Genomic DNA, 20,235 nt, shown 5'->3' on the forward strand with positions numbered 1-20,235 from the left:
TTCAAGACATGCTCTTGTAAAGTCATACTTTTCCACAATGCAATGCTCACATGACCTAGGAGAACATGTTAAATTTCATTTCTTCCAATCTACATTTGGAGGTACTCTACATGAACATGTGTTTGGAGTTTTGGAACCTCTGCCTATTTGATGATCTGTTGTAGTTAGTGGTTTTTTTTGGACCACATACTTGTGCAAATTGCATCAGGTTGAGGGATAAATGCTCTCTCTGTGTGCCATTGCGAGTAGCACTTCTGATCCAGCAGGTGGTGCCAAGATCCCTCCCTATGTGGCTTGAATGAGGAGCAGACGTATGTATTCCTTCTAGGCGTGAATGAATTGAAGGGCAGTGTTGGCAACATGACTTCTGGTCAATGCCTCCCTATCTATATGGGTTGACCTATTCCTTTGAGCTCCTAAAGGAAGCATAGGGTGTCAACATTGCATCTCGACCTAAATCATGTCTTCATTCCTGTTTTGCAACGTGGTGAGGTGTGTGTTTGTGTTCCAAATCACTGGGCGCTTGATTAATGGAACACCGGTCACTTTCATCATGCGGTGCTAGTTTGCATGACTCGTGTCATATGGATATACAGTATTCTATTCTTAGGTATGTTAGTCTATGCCGCTCTGACATTGCTCGTCCATATATCGATGTATTCTCATTCCATCCCTTTTGTTAGATTTGGGTGTATTGTGTGGAATCCTGGCACATGGTTAGATCATACTTGTTAGACATGACTGTGCTGTGTCCCCCCCCCCCCCCCCCCCTTCCATTTCCCCTTTATGTCCCCGTCAGTTACGCTGTAGGCTATTTACTACCGATGTGACTGTGGTCCAAGTGAAACTCCTAGCCTATAGGGTGTGGTAACAGGCCCTGTGTTATTTGTTATTGTACTCTACACGTGACGTATCTGTGTAGTGTAGCCTATAGAGGAACACAGCTGTTGATAATACGGGGAATGCAAGCAGTTGAAGGGAACAAGTGACAGAGTCTAACCTGCTGTTGAACATAAGGCCCCGAGCACGACCTCGGACAGAGTATCGTTCGAATGGAGAATGTTTGCCTTCGGTATCCAAGGTGTTTGAGAATGTTGAGGACCGGTGTTCCGAGGGCCTGACTGTGACATCATAAAGCGGAATGCAGTTAGTGTGCCGTTTGAGGGATTCCAATTCAGTCAGGCGCTGTCTTCCAGACAGTGCAGTTGCGCTTCAAGTGTGCTCTCTGTGTGATGACTTGTAAGTCGGTTGTGCGTACACAGAGTACAACTACGAGGGGAAGTGACATTTAGGGTAAGCCTAACCCTTTTTCTAACCTGAACCTATTTCTCCTAACCTGCTATGACAAAGTGACTTTGTGACACTAGCTCTATCCCACCTAGTTGAAAGCTTGTCACTCCTTCTCCTAAAAGGCAATCTCTGTTCCTTGATGTACTAAACCCGAGGCCTGAGACAATTATGGCAACAATAAGTAGTAAGATGAAAGCTAGTGACATTTGAGATGTGAATAAACTGCACCCATTGATCAATTGCCAGTACGTGTCCCTTTTCAAATGACCTGTTGAGATGAGCCCTATTTCTGTGGCGGTCATTTGACGCAACATCTGAGGCCATCTGGCGCCCATAGTGCTATCTGGCCTAAAAATGTTCCACTCATTCCATAATAAGACGCTTTGTTATTGGTGTGTGAACACAAGTACAATACAATATTTGCACATCCCTATCACCTCTGTATGAAATAGAAAACTATCCCTTCATTGTGTGTGTGTGTGTGTGTCTGAGGAATGTTTTACTGCTGTTTCACCTTACAGAGGTATCACCACCCTTCCCATCGGCACCTCGTGTCCTCTTGACTCCCTGACCGTCAGGCCGGATCCTGTGTAGGGAAGAAAAAAGAAGAATGATGTTATATTACACGGCCTTCAATAGCAACATGACTGACGAGGTGACATTAACGGGCCACTTTGGCTTTATGGCATTCCATGTGTTTTTGTTTCCCCGTTTGGATTTGAAGGTGTCTCAATTAGGGCATGAAGGTTTGGTGTGTTAGTACTTGTTATTACGTGTGTGGAAGAGTCACCTTCGTTTGTCCTTTCTAACTGGGACCTCTATTCCACTTGTTTAGGCCTGTCTCTATTGGGGGGAAACTGCAGTGGGTTGAATTCTACTAAATCAGTGTTTCCCAACTCCAGGGGTAGAGTAGCCTACCAGTAGGCATTTTTGTTGTAGCCCTGGAGAGGCACAGCTGATTCAACTACTGTGGAACATGGACAACTAGTGGATGACCCAGTTGTCACTGTTTGGCCTTGCTTTCATTTCTTCTTGGAAGAACCCCTATCGCTCCTCCCCTCCTTCCCTTTGCAACAGAGGCCAGGCAAAAGCGCGCGCTTTCTGTGCCACTGGCTTCAATCAGGTCCTCCAACTGCAGATAATAAGAGCACCACGCACTGCGGAATACGTCATTTATTCACTTGAACTCCACTAGCGAACAACACACGATGTCTGGAAGAGGCAAAGGCGGCAAGGGACTCGGAAAAGGAGGCGCCAAGCGTCACCGTAAGGTTCTCCGCGATAATATCCAGGGAATCACCAAGCCCGCTATCCGCCGTCTGGCTCGCCGTGGTGGCGTGAAGCGTATCTCCGGCCTGATCTACGAGGAGACCCGCGGTGTGCTGAAGGTGTTCCTGGAGAACGTGATCCGTGACGCCGTCACCTACACCGAGCACGCCAAGAGGAAGACCGTTACCGCCATGGACGTGGTCTACGCTCTGAAACGCCAGGGACGCACCCTGTACGGCTTCGGCGGTTAAACGCACTCTTTTCGGAACGTCTAAACATCCCGACTTGAAACCAAAGGCTCTTAAGAGCCACCCACATCCGCTTCAAAAGGGCCAATTCCATTGTCGTATGCAGATTGTAGAGTTAAGAAACTATGAGCCGCTCTTGAGTGGACAGGGAGTGTCGATGACAGGACTAGAAACAGTCGTATTTCGACGGCACCCAACCTTTTATTGATTGATTTATTTGACCTTTATTTAAGTAGGCAAGTCAGTTAAGAAAAAAATCTGATTTTTAATGACGGCATAGGAACAGTGGGTTAACTGCCTGTTCAGGGGCAGAAGGACAGATTCAGAACCTAAAGGCGACAGTGGCTGGGAAAGCCCTACTAAGTCCAAAAAGGGGGGTGCAACGGTTGTAGGATATGCATTAACCCCCTTTTGAAACACACATTTTCCCCACCGGTAAAATAGCGTAGGCTATGGAATTTGGGGAGGTAGGGCGCACAGGTCTTTGTTAGGGAAGGCAGCCTCTGAGTGGAAGGCTCGGCTCCACTGGGCAAATGAAAGCAGGGGCCTATGAGAAAGCAGGGGCGTGTCCACGGCCGCTGAATTTGCTTAGCTTCCTCTTCATAAGAGGGGAAAGCGCAGTCCAGCCCATCATTCGACGCATCAGCATCATGCCAGAGCCAGCAAAGTCCGCGCCCAAGAAGGGCTCCAAGAAAGCCGTCACCAAGACCGCAGGGAAAGGCGGCAAGAAGCGCCGAAAGTCGAGGAAGGAGAGCTACGCCATTTACGTGTACAAAGTGCTGAAGCAGGTCCACCCCGACACCGGCATCTCCTCCAAGGCCATGGGAATCATGAACTCGTTCGTGAACGACATCTTCGAGCGTATCGCCGGAGAGTCCTCTCGCCTGGCCCACTACAACAAGCGTTCCACCATCACCTCCAGGGAGATCCAGACCGCTGTGCGCCTGCTGCTCCCCGGAGAGCTGGCCAAGCACGCTGTGTCCGAGGGCACCAAGGCCGTGACCAAATACACCAGCTCCAAGTAAACAGCCCATTTTGGAGTGCTGTACTAACCCAAAGGCTCTTTTAAGAGCCACCCACCCCGTCAGTGAAAAAAGCAAATCCATCACAAATGAATGTGTGTCTGGAAAACATGCCTAACAGAGTAGAGGGGGAAGTTGTTAAGTTGTTAAGTTGTTATTCATCTTCCGAAACGTCCTCCTCTTCGGAATCGCAGTAGTCTTCTTCGTCTTCTTGGTCGACGCTGGAGGATATCTGTTCCAGGACCTGAGCCGCGCTGAAACCGGGACTGCGAGGCGTCGTAGGCGGAGGCAACACGCTCGGCGGGGTCGTATTCCTCGTCGTCGTCGTCGTCGTCGTCCTCATCATCGTCCTCATCTTCTTCTTCTTCTTGTTCTTGTTCTTCTTGTTCTTCTTGTTCTTGTTCTTCTTCTTCTTCTTCTTCTTGACAATATTAGTAGGCTCTCTACGCCCTGCTTACTGTCGTAGGCGGAGGGCTCACGCTCGGCGGGGTCGTATTCCTCCTCGTCCTCGTCCTCGTCCTCGTCCTCTTCTTCTTCTTCTTCTTCTTCTTCTTCCTGACGATATTAGTAGCCTCTCTACGCCCTGCTTACGGTGGCCACGTGAATGGGACGAGGCACGCGAATGGACGAGGCGCGTGGTCGGCCCTGCCTGCTCCTTCGGCCCCTTCGGTCCCATCCGGGACGCTCGGCTGGCCTCCCCGTGTGATAGCACCGAGGTCGTGCACTGAGTTGTTGGGGACAACTGGTCCCTGCCGGGATCTCTGACCCGGCCCAGACAGAGGGGAACAACTCCTAACACAGGGCCGGGGTCACTCCGACCCGGCCCAGACAGGGGTAGGAGGGTTACAACATACACCTTGCTAACGCTGCCGGGGTCACTCTGACCCAAGCCCCCGGGACAGAGGGGAACAACTCATAACACAGGGCCTACAACAGGGCCCGGGTCACTGTGACCCGGCCCAGACAGGGGTAGGAGGGTTACAACATACACCTTGCTAACGCTGCCAGGGTCTCTCTAACCCACACAGACACTGGGAATCGACTCGTAACGCTGGCCGGGGGTAACTCTGACCCGCCGAGGCAAGGGGAAGGTTGTGTAACAACAGCCATACCCGAAAGGCACAATTTCCACAACCAAGGGAAAGTAGTTTGTAGGGGGGCGTTTTTAGATTCAATATCCAAACTCACACGGGGCCCAAGGGCCCGATGGGGGACAGAGGGCCGTATTCGACACAGGGCCCTTGCCCGGAATGTTGAGCGTGTCAATTTTGGGGCAGGACCTTTTACTAGTATCCAGCAGGTGGTGGTGTTGGGTCACTAGTGACCCCGGCCTGCCAGGGTCTCTCTGACCCACACAGACACGGGGGAAGCGACTGGTAACGCTGCCGAGGGTCACTCTGACCCCTCTGACGTCACTATGACCCCGCCCACACAGGGGCAGGGGCAGGAGGGTTACAACATACACCTTGCTAACGCCGCCGGGGTCACTCTGACCCCTCTGACGTCACTATGACCCCGCCCACACAGGGGCAGGAGGGTTACAACATACACCTTGCTAACGCTGCCAGGGTCACTCTGACCCACACACAGACACGGGCAATCAACTCGGAACTGCCCGGGGTCACTCTGACCCGCCGAGACAACGGGAGGGTTATTACATTTATTACTTGTACCACACTACCACCAAGTGGATACTAGTCAAACATCCTGCCCCAGAATTCACACACGCCACATTACGGGCAAGGGCCCTGTGTGCGAAGTGACAGGCTGTCCCCGATTATCAACTAACTATTTCCAAAAGTATTGTAAAACTATAGAAATAACATATCTGTTGTTTAGGACCACTGTGTCTGGTGAGCATGATAGTAATCCTAACCATCCTGTCACCCGGTGTGTTTCGGCATGTACCTTCCCGTCGCTCCCCCCTACTGTTGGTTTCATGTCCTTCTTCGTCCGATGTAGGTGATAGTGGCTGCACTTCGCCCCTGTCTATTGGTTTGTCTCTCATACACACTGTCCTAGTCTCTGGCTAAATATCTCTGCGTCTATAATATACGCACCTGGCTTAGGCTACAATATGATACTCTGTCTCAGTCTCACAGAGTGCATTCGGGAGTTGCTTGCTAGGGCTGACTAATTGACCATGTCTGTCAGGGGTATGTGCTACATTTCCATCCCAATGTAAACACTAAGTTGTGCCTGAAATAGAGTTGAGAAAGTGATGCATAGTGCTACCCCTCGTCTGTGTAAGTGCTGGGAGTGCACAGTCTATCCTATGTGGGATACGAAACACTGCGAGGTATGCCTTGCATAGTAATGACTGAAAGACAGGTGTAGGGGTAGAGATGAATAGTCAATGTAACAACAGGCACTGAACTGTGAGAAGGGCTGTTGAGCTTTTTATTCATATTCTGTGTCATCAGCACATGCTGTACAGTGAATGTGTAACGATTTGAAATGAGCCTCAGGTCTTGGTAGCTGGCAGTGGAGTCCATGTCTTGAGGGCTGGCTGTTCCGTCAATGGCTGTGGTCACTGGCCACATAAGGCTATGGGGACCATGTCCAGGTTGGATCAGTGTCTTTCCACTTGTGTGTGTAGTGTGAATAGGATGGTGATGTTCTCTTTTTAACCTTATCGCATCTATACTTTGCTTACTCTTCTCCTCTCCTCGCTGACTTGACGGGGGATTGTGATGCGTGATGGAGCAGCTGCCTTGGTTCAATGTGAACATGTCTCACGGGATAGTCGCACAAACTTTTCACTCTCGGGGAGACGTAGCACGCCATGATGGCTAACAGGGCGTCGAGATGGTGGTAGTGCGTTAACGGCACATACATGGGTCTGGTGAAGAGACTGTCCGTTGGGCCTATAGTCACATCGCCACCTTCGGCGCTGTCGGCTCTCACGTTCACACGGTCCAGCTTTTCCTTCTCGTAATCTGTCAGGGTCCTGTCCTTCAAGAGGAGGCAGTCGTACCAGGCCGCCATAGCCTTAGTAAAGTCTGCGGTTACCTGAGATGGATGAAGGAGTTACGAGGGTAGGATAGGATAGGGGCTAAGCTTAGGTTGTCCTAAGAGTTTGATTAGAGAGCGAAGATAGTTGTAGTTGCTGTCAGAGAGCTATTCAGAGGTTTGCAATGTCTCTGTTGAAACCTCTATAACCAACGTCGTGTTCTTTCTGTGTGTATGGCTAATGGACTGATATTACCCCCTGACTGTGTGAGGACTGGAGGCTCTAAGTACATCTCAGCAAATTGCCTGTGTGTGGTGGGATGCTGCCTATACCCCTTCTTCAAGAATGAGTTTCTTGACACTGTCTACCACTGTCCTAGCTGCAATGTTGCTCTGGTTGTAATAAAGAAGTGACGATTACCGCTAATATGAACCGGACACTGTATGGGTTCTCATCGCCGTACACACCTAACATTTGACATGTGCCTATTTACAATGTATGACTTTCTTTGAACATGTGTCAATAAAAACTCACCAGACTCTCAGTACATTGTTCCCTTGTCATTTATTCACATACATAGCAAAGCTTATGAGGGGTATGGTCAAGTGAAACAGGATAGTGGGCCACTGGGTTGGACAATAGTTCCCTTGCTGTCGCCGACGTATCATTCGGTTCCGTGATCTAATAAGGAACTAAATATAAATTAAGCCACGTGTAATATAACAAGTGTTTAGAATGGCACGTAGGGTAGGGTCTATTCTTGAGGGACTGCATGCAAGGTTGGTGTCATGTCTTCCCAAGGCCCCAGTACAGAGCATCTGCTTCTCTCTATTGCTGGTGAGCCCTGAGGGGCTGGTGACTGCCTGTGTGGCTCTGCGTTCCCCTTTAGCCTTCCCCCACAAAGTCTCAGCCCATACAGCCGAGGGGCAGAGGCCCTTAAATGAAACTCGACTGTGAATTGTAAGAGTTGATGCTTCTGCTGAAGTAGTCACGAGCTGTGGGGGGGATGGGCACGGTCTCGGGCATGTCTCGTGGAGCATCAACCGTGGTGGCTACTTCGTGCTTCCCCTTTAGCACGGTTGACGTCAGCACCATGGTCACCACGTACATGATGTAGATTATGATGTTGAACACTGCGATAGCGCACTCCATGTTATGCAACCTTTGTGCGTCTCTGATCATAGGTTGGTAAAGCAGCTCCATGCAGCCCGCGATCACAGCCATGAACAGCTCAATGTTCATCATGATGAGGCACGCAATCACGGTCCTGGTGCTCCTGACGGCCTCTGGACGCCTGTAGGGGCCTTCGGAGTCGTCCATTTTGCGCTTGCTCTTGGAGGCGAAGTAGCTGAGTACTATGCTCACCACCATGGCAAGACAGCCGAGCGTGATGAGGGCAATCCCCGAGTGGATGTACGCGTACTCGTAGTCAGGTCTGCCTTCGGAGGAGGAAGTCGTACTCGAGTCTGAGTTCTGCCTGCATGTGGTCCTTGAACCATGCTTGTTGTTGATGAAGTACAGAATGTTGTTGGGAATGGTAAGAAACCCCACGGTGAGAGATGTGATGACAGCAATGGAGGCTCCCAGCTTGCCCCTGAAACGGGCCGCGCTCAGTAGGGGGCCGTTTGGGACCCATAACTTTCTGCTGTTAAACAGCTCCTTGCTCCCGGATATCAGAGACTCAACGCCTCCCATCATTGTTTTTTTGCGATTCATATCTTCTAATCTCTAACAGGGGATCCCTTGATCCTTGATCCGTCCAGCTTCTGCTTTGTACTTCTTTACTTACTGACGGTGCAATACTACGGGTAACTTAGCCGTGCCACTTTCTGTTTCTCACAAAGGGACAGGGTTTTCACAGCAGCAACCTATCGCTCATAGAACATTTAATACAATGAAGCTCCAGGACCCTGCGATCGAGTTCCGGGGCTCCGGTGGTGAGCTGTGTGCCAAGTCTACAGCCGACCACCGTTGGTACAAGGTTAAGGGAATCACCAGAACCCTAACTTCTATCATGTGCTGCAGGAAGCGCTCAACCGGGCACAATATGATAAGCATGGATCTGTTCACCAGGGTTGTGAAGGACCTGAACGCCAACCCCGAGAGCTCGCTCGAGTGGCTGCCTGAGTACCTAAGAAACCTTAACGCGCCCGATTCCAAGGGGTCTGCGTTCAAGGAAGCGCTGCTGCAACTGTTCAGGTGTAGAGCCCTGACTCCAGACGCCTGCAGACGCCTGTGGGATAGGAGCCGTATGTCCACAGGCATAGGCGTTGCGGTAGACTCTCAGTGCAAGGGCGTGTTCAACGGAAAGAAGAGACTGTGCGACGTAGGCCCCGTATCCCGCCTCATTCTCACGCAGCTCGAGGCTCTGCGTCTTGCTCCCATTTGCGCAGGCCTCAAGGTTGCCGGTGTGCCAACGCCCGATAGGTCCCGTAAACCCGGATCCTACACGTACCACAACGGCTGTACGCGGGGCTGCAAGTCCATCCACTGCACATGGGGCTTCTACACAGAGGTGGACCTAGTGGCCCACGACACCGTAACCGGAAACGTAGCACTGCTGGAGCTTAAGACCAGAAACAAAGACATTCTTGACCAGGCCACCTTGTGGCGATACAACACGCAACTGTGGCTTACGTGGCTGATGTTCTCGCTCACGTACCCCAGCATGGCAGAGCGGTCTGCTGCGTATCTGGTGATAGTCAGACCAGGCACCAACCAGGTTACCATACGGAGTTGTTTAAGGCCAACGATCTCTAAGACTATGCGCCGCAAGTTCCCGTGGCTGAACTGTTTCTGCTCCCAGGTGCTCAACTGTCTGGCTCCTACGTGTGTGAACATGAGAGTCGAGAGACTCGAGGCCAGCGGAGCGTCAAATGCAAGGGGAGAGTCCCCCCGATTAGAGCCCACCGATCTGTGTTACAGGAACATACTTTTCAACCAAGCGAAAGTGAACACCAGGAAGAGTGTACCGGTGACAATCACCCGAGAAGTCGATTCAGTCTCTCCTGTTTGGAATCGACCAGGGTAAAGAGTACTAAACGCACATCTAGTGTCCTTGCTAGCACCGCAATAGCTCCCTTGCAAACCATCCAAACAGGGCTCGCGTGTCGCCAGCACTAGAGCAGTTCGTTGTAGCAGGGCCCATTGTCTCCAGCGAGGGCCGAGAGCTCCAACCGTACAGCGGGACCCAGGGCTACATATTGCCCGGTTCCACTGTGCCTCTAGACAAACTTTCGACCTACTCAGTCCCGCGCCCGTTCCACTGAATAACACATTGACCGAAATGGGGTTGAAACACAAGGCCATCCACGCGATGCTCGCAAACCCTCACCTGGCGCCGTTTGAATTGATCGACAAACCGTGGCAAAAACAGGATTGGACTCTGATAGACCATCTCATGGTAATCCACAAAGTGAAGGAGACTGACTATATCTGGGATGATCCTCAGACGTCCATAGTTAGCATGGCCAGAACCCTGGCGAGTTGTTACATCTCGGAAAGGACAGGCAGTCAGTGTGTAGTCCTTGTAAAGGACGGAGCGAGAGCTCCTAAACCTGCTGTGAGGGAAATGAGACTAAAATATACACCCGCGCCTCACATTGACTTCTGTAAGCGTAATCTGTGCGCCATAGAATACACCATGATGAAGCTTTTGGCCGACATGGGTATGAAAAACAAGTTGTTTCTAGTGACCGGCGCCAAGGGGGACTCCTCTGAGGATCAGCTCCTAGAGGGAACCTCGGTCGATAACCTGGTGTCTTTCCACCAGAAGTACCTGGAGTACCAGGAGTGCCAGGACGACTGTCTTCTTGCCGACGCGTTCGAAGAGCTGAACCCTCCTGAGTGTGAACTGTCAGACCTAGATGCCAGTTATGCCGACGGCTCGATAGACAGGCCTGAGGGACACGAGGGCATCTTTGTGGCAACCTTCGCGGACCCCGAGACTGTACAATTGTCTACGCTGAGAGACGCCTGTCTAGCGTGTACGGGCATAGAGGCCGACACGCTGCTCGTGGAGTTGGCAAACGTTCTGAAAGGTAGTGTGACCGTGTGCACAGGAGACTCGGACCTGGTGGCCGTGCTGACGGCTGGTGGCCGCGAGGGCATTACCTATGAGGCTAGACAATAAGAGCTACCGCGAGGAGCGAGACATGCACATGTCGACCTTCGGGGAGCTGCTGTTTGACATTCCTGACAAGAACCCACCCAAGCTTAGGTTTATGGACTTGGCTTCGAGTGACGATAGGTTCCGAGTGCTCTGCGACATCGGCGCTGAGGACGAGTACCTGCTTCCGATGACTCGAAAGGAACACGACTCATTCGAGGTCATTCTGGACAAGCACGCTAACGTCAACTTTAAGACAACAGTAGCTATGCACCTGTACAGTGTCGGGATAAGGGGATCTCTCTACCGCACCTTCCTGTCTAGGTTTTTTGAGTCGAACGCCCGGGACAGATTGGATCAGTTGGGGCTCATGGTAGACAAGGGCTGTGTCAGTACAAAGGCGGTGTGTTACATCTTCGAAACGATATGCCCCGCATCTGACCAGAGTCCGCTATCCGGCTCCGAGTCGGCTACCCCGCCGTGTACCGGTGTGAAGAGGAAGATCTTGTGTCAGCAGGAGGACGAGGTCCCCGAGCCCTACCTAGACGACTGCGCGGAATATAGCGTGGCACAGAGCAAAGACCAGAAACGTGTCATGGGCGGCATCAAGCAGTTGAGTAATGCGTACAAGAACGGAATGGTACCGAGGGGCAGTTACGGTCGTTTCATGAGGATGAACCGAGCGGGCAGGCACTTTTACCTGCGTATCAAACCAGATGTAATCCGAGACGAGACGGAGCGAAGGGAAAAGCTCTTTTTCATGGCGCTGTGTGGCACCGATTATAACATAGTTCCGAGGGGACTGGGAATTAAGAGATTGATGACCGGAGTGGTGACCAACCACAAGGCCTTTTCCTCTTGGTGCCAAGAGATGAAGAGTCTACTCTGGAGAGTCGGGGGCGCTTCTTCTCAGGACTGCGACTATTACAAAATGGGTATGAAGCTGGCCGGGTTCACAAAGATCCCGGCGACGATCGGGGCTAAGTACTGGACCGAGGTGGATTGCCGATTAATGGCTAAGACAATGAAATACGTCTGCGAACTGTGGACCCTGAAGAACCCGAGACCTGGATCCGAGTACGGGTTCTCTGTGTGCGACGGTCTAGTCCGATTCGACTGCGAAGACTCACTCACAGTAGACGCAGCAATGTGAAATGTACCTTGTGGTGACAAATGGGATATTGATGTGGGATCTTAATGTGAGTGATAAAGAAGAAGGCAGAACAGTGCACCAGTACTAAGGACAGTGTGATCTGTAATACAAGTCTGTGTTGTGTACAATAAACTATATCACCCTGGATTGTCTGTGAGAGTGTTTTCTGTGCCATACTCTTTGTGACATGTGTTCCACCAATATTAATTTCAACTCTATATGAGTTATAGGATGAGTTATAAGGGTTGTGATTTCATCCCGTCTTGGGACCTCACAAGGGTTCTTGTCCCCATATCGTCAGTGCTCAACTAGGACCCTCTACCAATAAAGGGAAACATATAGAAACAGTTCTTTTCACCAGTGTTTATTGCCTTTATAATACACAGATAAACAACATGATACAGGACGCACTGTACTACACATACACAAAGACATCTTCCATTCGCATCTTTATAATGTTGGGAATATCAAACACATGCATGTTGAAGGAAGACACTGCCAAGGAGATGAACTTTCGGTTCGGTTCAGGGATGGTAGTGTCCCTGCACATGTCTTCCAGTTGCACAATCATAGCATTGTCATGGTCGCGGTTTAACTGGAACTCTGCACGTTCTTCTGGAAGCAGTTGGTTGTGAAACACCAGTAGGTCTAGCGCGGACATGATATCTGTGATCCTCCGGTTGTAGGAGGGTATCATAGTCATGGACCATAGATGGTGGATCTTGTCACCGAGTGCAGCGCGTACCTTGTCCGTCAATTCCACGACGGGAGGATCTTCCCTGACTGACACAAAGACACAGGAGAGTAGTTTAGTTATAGAGAGCGTGACGATCCATTCCAGGCCTTGTTTCACTATATATGTGGTTGTACTCACCGAACTTTCCCCGTGGTTTGTTTTCTTTCAGGTCATTATATAAGTACAGATTCGTTTCACGTAACACCTTGAGGAATCTCGCCGCTAGTTCCTCGGTCTGGAGGCAGTGTTCGATGAGCTCATGCATCATCTTAACCTGATTACCCTTACTGTGAAAATACCTGAGTAGATTCACATCATCGGGGTCGTTCGTCAGGACCCCATCCACGATAGGTCTGATGTACGCATGCCTCTCGGCAATGTCGTCCTTGTAACTGTTCAACAACTGGCAATTCATTTTACAGACCAGAGGTTGTGAATAATGGAACTGTGTTGAGCTGCACGTCTCTATATATATTTTACAGTCTGAATAGTGGTATAGTACATGACTCATTGGTGGATACATGAGCCCTGTTTGGCCCGTAGAAGTACCTTTGGTTGGATACACGAGCCCTGTTTGAATGAATGGTCCTCGGTAGGAAAGGTGAGCCCTTGCTGTGTGTTTTAATTAGAAAGTTGGAGTTCCCCGAACTCAAGGCTTTGGTCAACTTTACCACCAGTACCATGGCGAGGTTCACATAGGTAAACAACAGGTTTATGAAAAGAGTCTACAAACAGAAACATGTCTTCTGACCCCATTTTATTGATGTGTACTTCTATGAAATGTTTGTTGATATCAGCCCCACGGTCGAGCTTCTGATACCACAGACGCACAGAGTCTGTGTTGTTGAGTAGAAACCGTGTTGTCCCCGATCCGTTCACCTTGGTCCAGTTTACAATAAGTTCCATCTGAGTCGAGACCTCTAAAGGTACGCCCTCGGCATCTTGGGTGAGCTCAATGATCCTGGATGCAGACATGGTTGTCGTCCGGTCGATACTGAGCTGTGTGTACAGGGACAACCTCGCCGTTCGATTTGAGACAAACCCTGTAATAATATTCCTCGACGGAGATGAATAACTACTGGTTGGATGATACACGGTCAATCTGCATTGTTAAGGATGAGCTCTGCTATCTAAATGGGGTTGAACACACCAAGGTCAGAGTCGGTAGTCTTTGCATGTATATTTAATATTGGAGAAACGTATTAGCATTACCATAACAATGTAAACCTACAAAACATTGATTGTACACTTGCCATATCCAAGGTTCATATTCATTCACTACATAATAGACGTTACATAAGCCTGTTACAAAGGTAGCCATTTAACTGTGGCTGTGGTTAGAAACGTATACATTTAAAAAGCTGTGGACGTTTCCAGTTTCGCATGTGGATGATACACAGTTGCTCTCATATTGGATTTCTGTCTCATACAAGAGCAAAAACAGCATACCATACAAGCAGTTGCACTGATAATCAACACTACTGCAACACAGATAATTATATACAACCAATAACTTTCCCAAAAGAGGACACTTTTGTCTGGGTGGTCCTGGTGTAGATCTTGGCCTCTCACAAGGTCCTCCTTTTCAGCCTCGAGGTACCTAAATAGATTGGTGTAGTTGATCTCACCGTCCTCCAAATGGGTCTCGATCTCTTCCTCTTCTTCTTCGCTCAGTGGCCGACCAGTCAATTCAACCAATGCCTTTAGTCCCCCATCAAAATCTCTCGTGTAAAAGGAGTTACCCAGTCGAATGATCTGATCCATGTTCTTCATGGAATCTTCAGGAACTCCAATAACCTTGGCTAGTTTGAGGATATTGTCTTTGTTGTTGATCACTGTAGCGCCTATTGCCGATGCTACCCCTTTGGCCTTGTCAGAGGTGACAAATGTCTTGATCTTTTCCAGGGACTGTTTAAGTTTTTCAGTTTTTGAGGTCTTTGTATCAACTTGATAGGTGCCTCTAGCTGTAGACACTCTACCAGAACTAACCTTCTTGGTTCCGACATAGACCTCACAGTTCTTTGAATTCTTGCATTCATCACATTGAGTAGTCAGGCATTGTTTCATGGTAGAACTGGTGTAACAGAGTACCTTCTTGACATCTCCTCCAGGACATTTGTAGGACACTTCGATTTCATCTGACCCGTATTTTTTCAGACTTAGTCCAGCCAAATTACCGACTTTCACGATTCTGTCACCATCATTCTTCTTCTTGAAGTTATCAAACAGTCTTGTTTCTTTACAGTTCGTTACACCGCAGGTAACACAGACAACTTCCTTATAGTCTTTATATTTGGAAAACACGTTGATGTCAGGAGCATCTACCCTTAGGGTTGAGCCGCTAAGACAATGGACATTGTAGGTCTTGGTCAAGGCTAGGACCTTGTATGTAGCAACAAGAACTACTATTAAGATTATGTTCATGGTTGTCCCCATGGTTTGGGTTTCAACTTAGTAGGACCTCTGTGAATGCGAATGCTGAGGGAGTTGTTACAGCTTGCATATATATATATACCCTGTATCTGGAAATCCCCTGGCATGAGGCTTAGATAAAGGAATCCTCCAGTGTCGGACGTTTCTACATAGATATGTTTAACATTGGGTAGAGGATTCCTCCACTGTTGGACGTTCTGACTTTACTTTTGGTTGAATAGATCCTCCACTGTTGGACGTTTCTACTTAGATACGTTTAACAGTGGTTGGACAACACTTACTTAGTTTCTGCTTACATATTGGTTGAAAGGTTCCTCCGTAGTTGGATTGTTGTGAAACCTTTGACTAGGCTTTAAAAAGGCTGGTCTCTTTCTTCAAACCATTTCGCAGTCATGTTTACATTACTGGTGCTGGTGCTGGTGCTTCTTGTTACCCCGAGCAAAGGCTGTGGATTGAACAACAATTGTTGCAAGTGTCCACCTGGGACCAGGTTGGGTGACAGCGGAACCTGTGAAGATCCCCAGTGTACACCTTGTAAGAGTGACGAATATAGGACATCGTACAACCGGGAAAGAATATGTCGTCTACAACCATACTGTGATCCCAACCTAAACTTTGAAACACGAGCTTATTATGATCTGACTAAGAGACACACCTGTAGGTGTAAGGACGGATTCCATTGTTCTGATTTCTGTATTCTATGTATTCCCCATACCACATGCAAAGAAGGCTTTGTCCCTATCTCCCTGGGTAATAACACTCACGATGTTCTGTGTGAGCCTATACCGGCTCAACCAACTACTTTTAACCCGGGTGTATTACTTGGCGTGATTGCTGTCTTGGCTGTGGTCGTGGTAGTAATTGTGATCTGCAGAAAGAAGGTTCGGATTCAATGTCCAGATGTAGTTCAAATGGTACGAGGTCTTAATGATCTTACGGTCCGGAACGAACAACCAGTCGCTGCCGTTGATGACAAAGAAGGACTCCAGACAGACCGGGCTACACCACACGTGTCCGAACTGAGAGATGCTAACCAACAGGGACCTCGTGTAATTCAGTGTATTTGTACTATACCAAAGAAAGTATGCCTCATCACAGTCATGGTCATAACCTTGACTTTGGGACTGAGCTTTGGACTCGTTATCGTGGTCGACTGGGGCTTGGCAGCTTACTGTGACACTTCGGTTTCTGTCTACACTTTCCCCTTAGGTCATTCCATAACATCCCATGGCCTTGGACAGTTGGAGGCTATACACATGTCCAGTTTTTTGAACAGATGCAAACGGCAAAATGAGTTCACTGTACCCGGAACTGTGAGGTTCAACAAGGCTATCAAGTGCGTCAGGACAACCAATTACCATAAAAAAGGCAATTCTGGCAAACACTCACGAAGGGACAATGATGGCTCAAGCGATTCCATTTCGGGACACCTGGGAGCGTCCGGATCTTTAGTCGGCATAACCGCTTCGGCAGAAGCGTCTTTCAGCAAAACCGAAGCGGTGGAAACCATGGTACAGAAAAGTGTGTCGACCAGCAACAACGTAGCCATCTCTCTTACCACTTACCATTGTGAAGTGGGTTCTGTGATGGTTTCCTCATATACGCCTAGTAGCGCCCTGAAACAGGACATGGACACACTGAACAAAGACCCTCACAGCAATATAGATGAATTCCTACGAGAGTGGGGCTACGCATTTGTGAGCTCTATTACAGTGGGTGGATATTACAGTTCATTCAATATCTTCTCAACATGTAACAAAGACGCTATAGAAGGCCTGGACTCTGCCACAGAGCTCTGTAATGAATTAGCTGTGAAAACAGAGGTGACAGGTGGTACGTTTGGTGCCAGTGCCGGTTTTTCAAAGGTTAAGTGTAACACTGAAGGACTGTCTGAGTCCCAAAGAGAAATATTGACGAAGATTGACAAGGAATCTCAGAAACTTCAGGTCGGCGGTGATACTTTGGGCGGTGAAACGGATTGGGAAACCACATTGAAAATGAATCCCTACCCATTGAAGATGAAAATTACTCCAATAACGGAGATTGATGGATTCTCCAAGGACGCTGTAACCCTGATAAAGCGCAGAGCTAAAAGTGTTCAGCTATCTGTGGCTTCCTTGATGGAAAAGGTGCCTGATTTGACCAGACGTTGTTAGCAATGTATATCTACCCGAGTCCAATTGACATGGTACACTTACTTAGCCAATAGAGACATGGATGATTCGGGCAGTGAGGACACAAGGTCCTTTCCCCAAACGTAATGTGTAACATGAAGGTTGCACATTCACAAACTGTTCCCAGGGGACATGCCCGGTAAGGTTCTGGAACGTAATGCTGATTATGCTATATACACCAAAGCACCTAAAGGTCTTAGGATTGGTCTTCGGAGTTCTAGGCGTCGCAAGCGAACCTCACCAGAAATGTAACGCTCCCTTGACGATGTTCTCAGCCATTGCCGGCTAACTGGAATGAGGGAGTCTACAAAGTGACTGGTGGCCTGTCCTCATAGAACATATATTTGTTATGGGCCATACATGTCCCCCAACTGCCTGTGTGTCATGATAGATGTCTTTGTTACCAACCATAATGCCCTGTGATGTATGAAACACAATAAAGTTCCCCTTGTGTGACTTCAGTGTGTATATGTCCTCTGCTTGCTTGGTGCCACCGTAGCAATAGGGTATGCTACATCAGAACTGCCCTGGTTCATTTCTGTGTCTATGCATTGATAAAAGTTGGATCCTTTATCCTGTGTTTATTAAAGGAGCCTTGGTCAGCTATTCTCCCATGACTCAAATATGGTTGGATAGATGAGCCAGGGTACTAAGTGGGGATTGTACGAGGGCTAGCACTGTATATAATAGCCATTTGTTCTAGGCCTGTAGTAACTCCCCCTGATCTCCCCCTGTAGTCATGTCTATCTCGTCCAACAACGCAACCGGTCTCCTTTCAAGCTCGGGGTCATTGGCAGATTCACATTCGAAGCGAAATATCTTCCTATACCGAGTAGGAGGTAGTGCCCTTTACACAATAATGTGTCATTATAAAGGCCTGGACACTATCAAGAACGCCCTGGACAACTGTCCTTTGTTCTGCATGATGGAGAACAAGTATGTGGATAACATTCGGATCCTGAGAAGCCCCGACTATTCGTGGCTTCCTCACAACTTTCCCTGTAATCTTTTGCCTGATATCAAGTTAGGCGATGAAGTTCGCATCATTGTGGAACCTACGTGTACACCCCAACCAAATTATCCAGTGAGAAGCATAACGCCTCGAAAGGACATGTTCACTATACGCATAGATATAGATATAACGTCCTACCGTGCAGGGTTTAACGTACTCAATGTCCGGAGGACCTGTTTAACTCCTAGAACATTGCTGCTGGTGGTAGACCCCAAGAAGACCATAAGGGAATCTTTAAAAGACGACGGACGGTTCAGCGCGGAAGTACTCACGGGTCGCTACACTCACCTCAAATGTGAATCCCTGGTGGTCCCTGTGGATATACCCGGTGAGGGTCTGAAATGTAGTGGCCGGTATGTTATATACATCAAAGCACCTAAAGGTGTTAGGGGTCTTCGGAGTTCTAGGCGTCGCAAGCGAACCTCACCAGAAATGTAACGCTCCCTTGACGATGTTCCCATACATTGCCGAATAACCGAGAGAGCAGAAGATATTTGAGGGAATGTACAAAAGTCATTGGTGTGGTATTCTCATAGACAATGATACTTTGTTTTCTACCCAAACATACCCCTGAACTGTTTGTGTTGTCTGTGTTTCATGATAGAAGTCTTTGTTAAACATAGGACCAAACCCTGTGCTGTTTATGAAACTGAATAAAGTCTTCCCTATCTATTACATTTTAATGTGCAGTGTGTGTTTTTTTGTTAAATGGGTCTCAGACTACAGGGGTTGTTGTTATTGTCATCGTAATACGGGTGAGGGTTTGTTGAATTATGCCTTCCACACGCAGTGGTTCCTCTCTGTGCAGAAAGAGGACCCGAGAAGAGTCATCTGGTCAGTGTGATGACTGTTCCCACATAAAGATGATAGCAAACTTGAAACGTCAAATCCTTGAACTTAACAAGTCACTGGATGTGGAGCACAAACAGAGTATTGAGTTTCTCCGTCAAAGAACTGAGTTGAGCGCGGGATGTGTGAAATGGGACAGAGAACCAACATCGGCAGGAGACGTGATAGAGGATACAACGCTAAAAACTACTGTCAACGGCTCGGGTGATACCAGCAGGCACACGCTACATGAACTTGAGTTGTGTAAACGGGAGCTGGAGGATACAAGAGAGGCACTCCAAGAAGCTTGTGAAGAACGAGAAGCCCTGAGAACTAAGTTGTCAGAGAGCCAGACTAGCAAGGCTGTGGAGGCCAAGGAAGCAGCAGGTGACACGGACAAGATCGAAGAGTCACACCCTCACTTAGATTGGGTAGGGAGACATTACCTCGCGGTGTCGATCCCAGAGGATCGCATGTTCAAACCAGGTCAGTCTGTCACTCCGGTCGGGGTGTTACAGAAGCTGTTTGAGATGAGGGTAGGTGATAAACTTGCGGTTGGGTTCAGTGTGCTGTTAGAGAATATAAACATCATGCTATCTCACCTGGAGCCCGAGTGGTACGCCAAACAGTTTGGTTTCTGTAGAGCCTACGCGCACGGCAACAAATACAGACTCACCGACAGGGTGGACACGGAGGACTTTGCGTGGCTGTTGTTCGAGTACGGAGCGCATGCTCCCTTGATCGAAGTGTTAGCAGGCCTCCAGAATGTCCTACAAAGCACGGGAAAGGGAGGGGTGACGACCGCAGCTCTGTACACGAGCAAGAACATGTACAGCTCCTATGTGACACTGTTCAGAGACACGGTGTCAAGGGCCTATGAGTACTGGGACCTCTATTCGACTTCTTTAGGCCTGTCTCTATTGGGGGGGGGGGGGGGGGGGGGGGGGGGGGGGGGGGTGGGGGGGGGGGGGGGGAGGGGGGGGGGGGGGGGGGGGGGTTTGTAGACTTG

The 20,235-nt window shown here is 49.0% G+C and overlaps 1 protein-coding gene and 1 pseudogene across 1 annotated transcript; both read left to right on the forward strand.

Moving 5' to 3' along the window:
• Window positions 1–2,489: 2,489 nt before the first annotated feature.
• LOC120017941 overlaps window positions 2,490–20,235 on the forward strand; it is a 75,689-nt pseudogene continuing 57,943 nt past the window's right edge.
• Window positions 3,457–3,875, forward strand: LOC120018041 (histone H2B). The gene has a single exon (XM_038961003.1). The coding sequence runs from the start codon at window positions 3,458–3,460 to the stop codon at window positions 3,830–3,832; it is 375 nt and encodes a 124-aa protein (XP_038816931.1). The 5' UTR covers window position 3,457; the 3' UTR covers window positions 3,833–3,875.

The sequence above is a fragment of the Salvelinus namaycush genome, chromosome 2 (genome assembly GCF_016432855.1).
Source record: "Salvelinus namaycush isolate Seneca chromosome 2, SaNama_1.0, whole genome shotgun sequence".
NCBI lineage: Eukaryota > Metazoa > Chordata > Actinopteri > Salmoniformes > Salmonidae > Salvelinus > Salvelinus namaycush.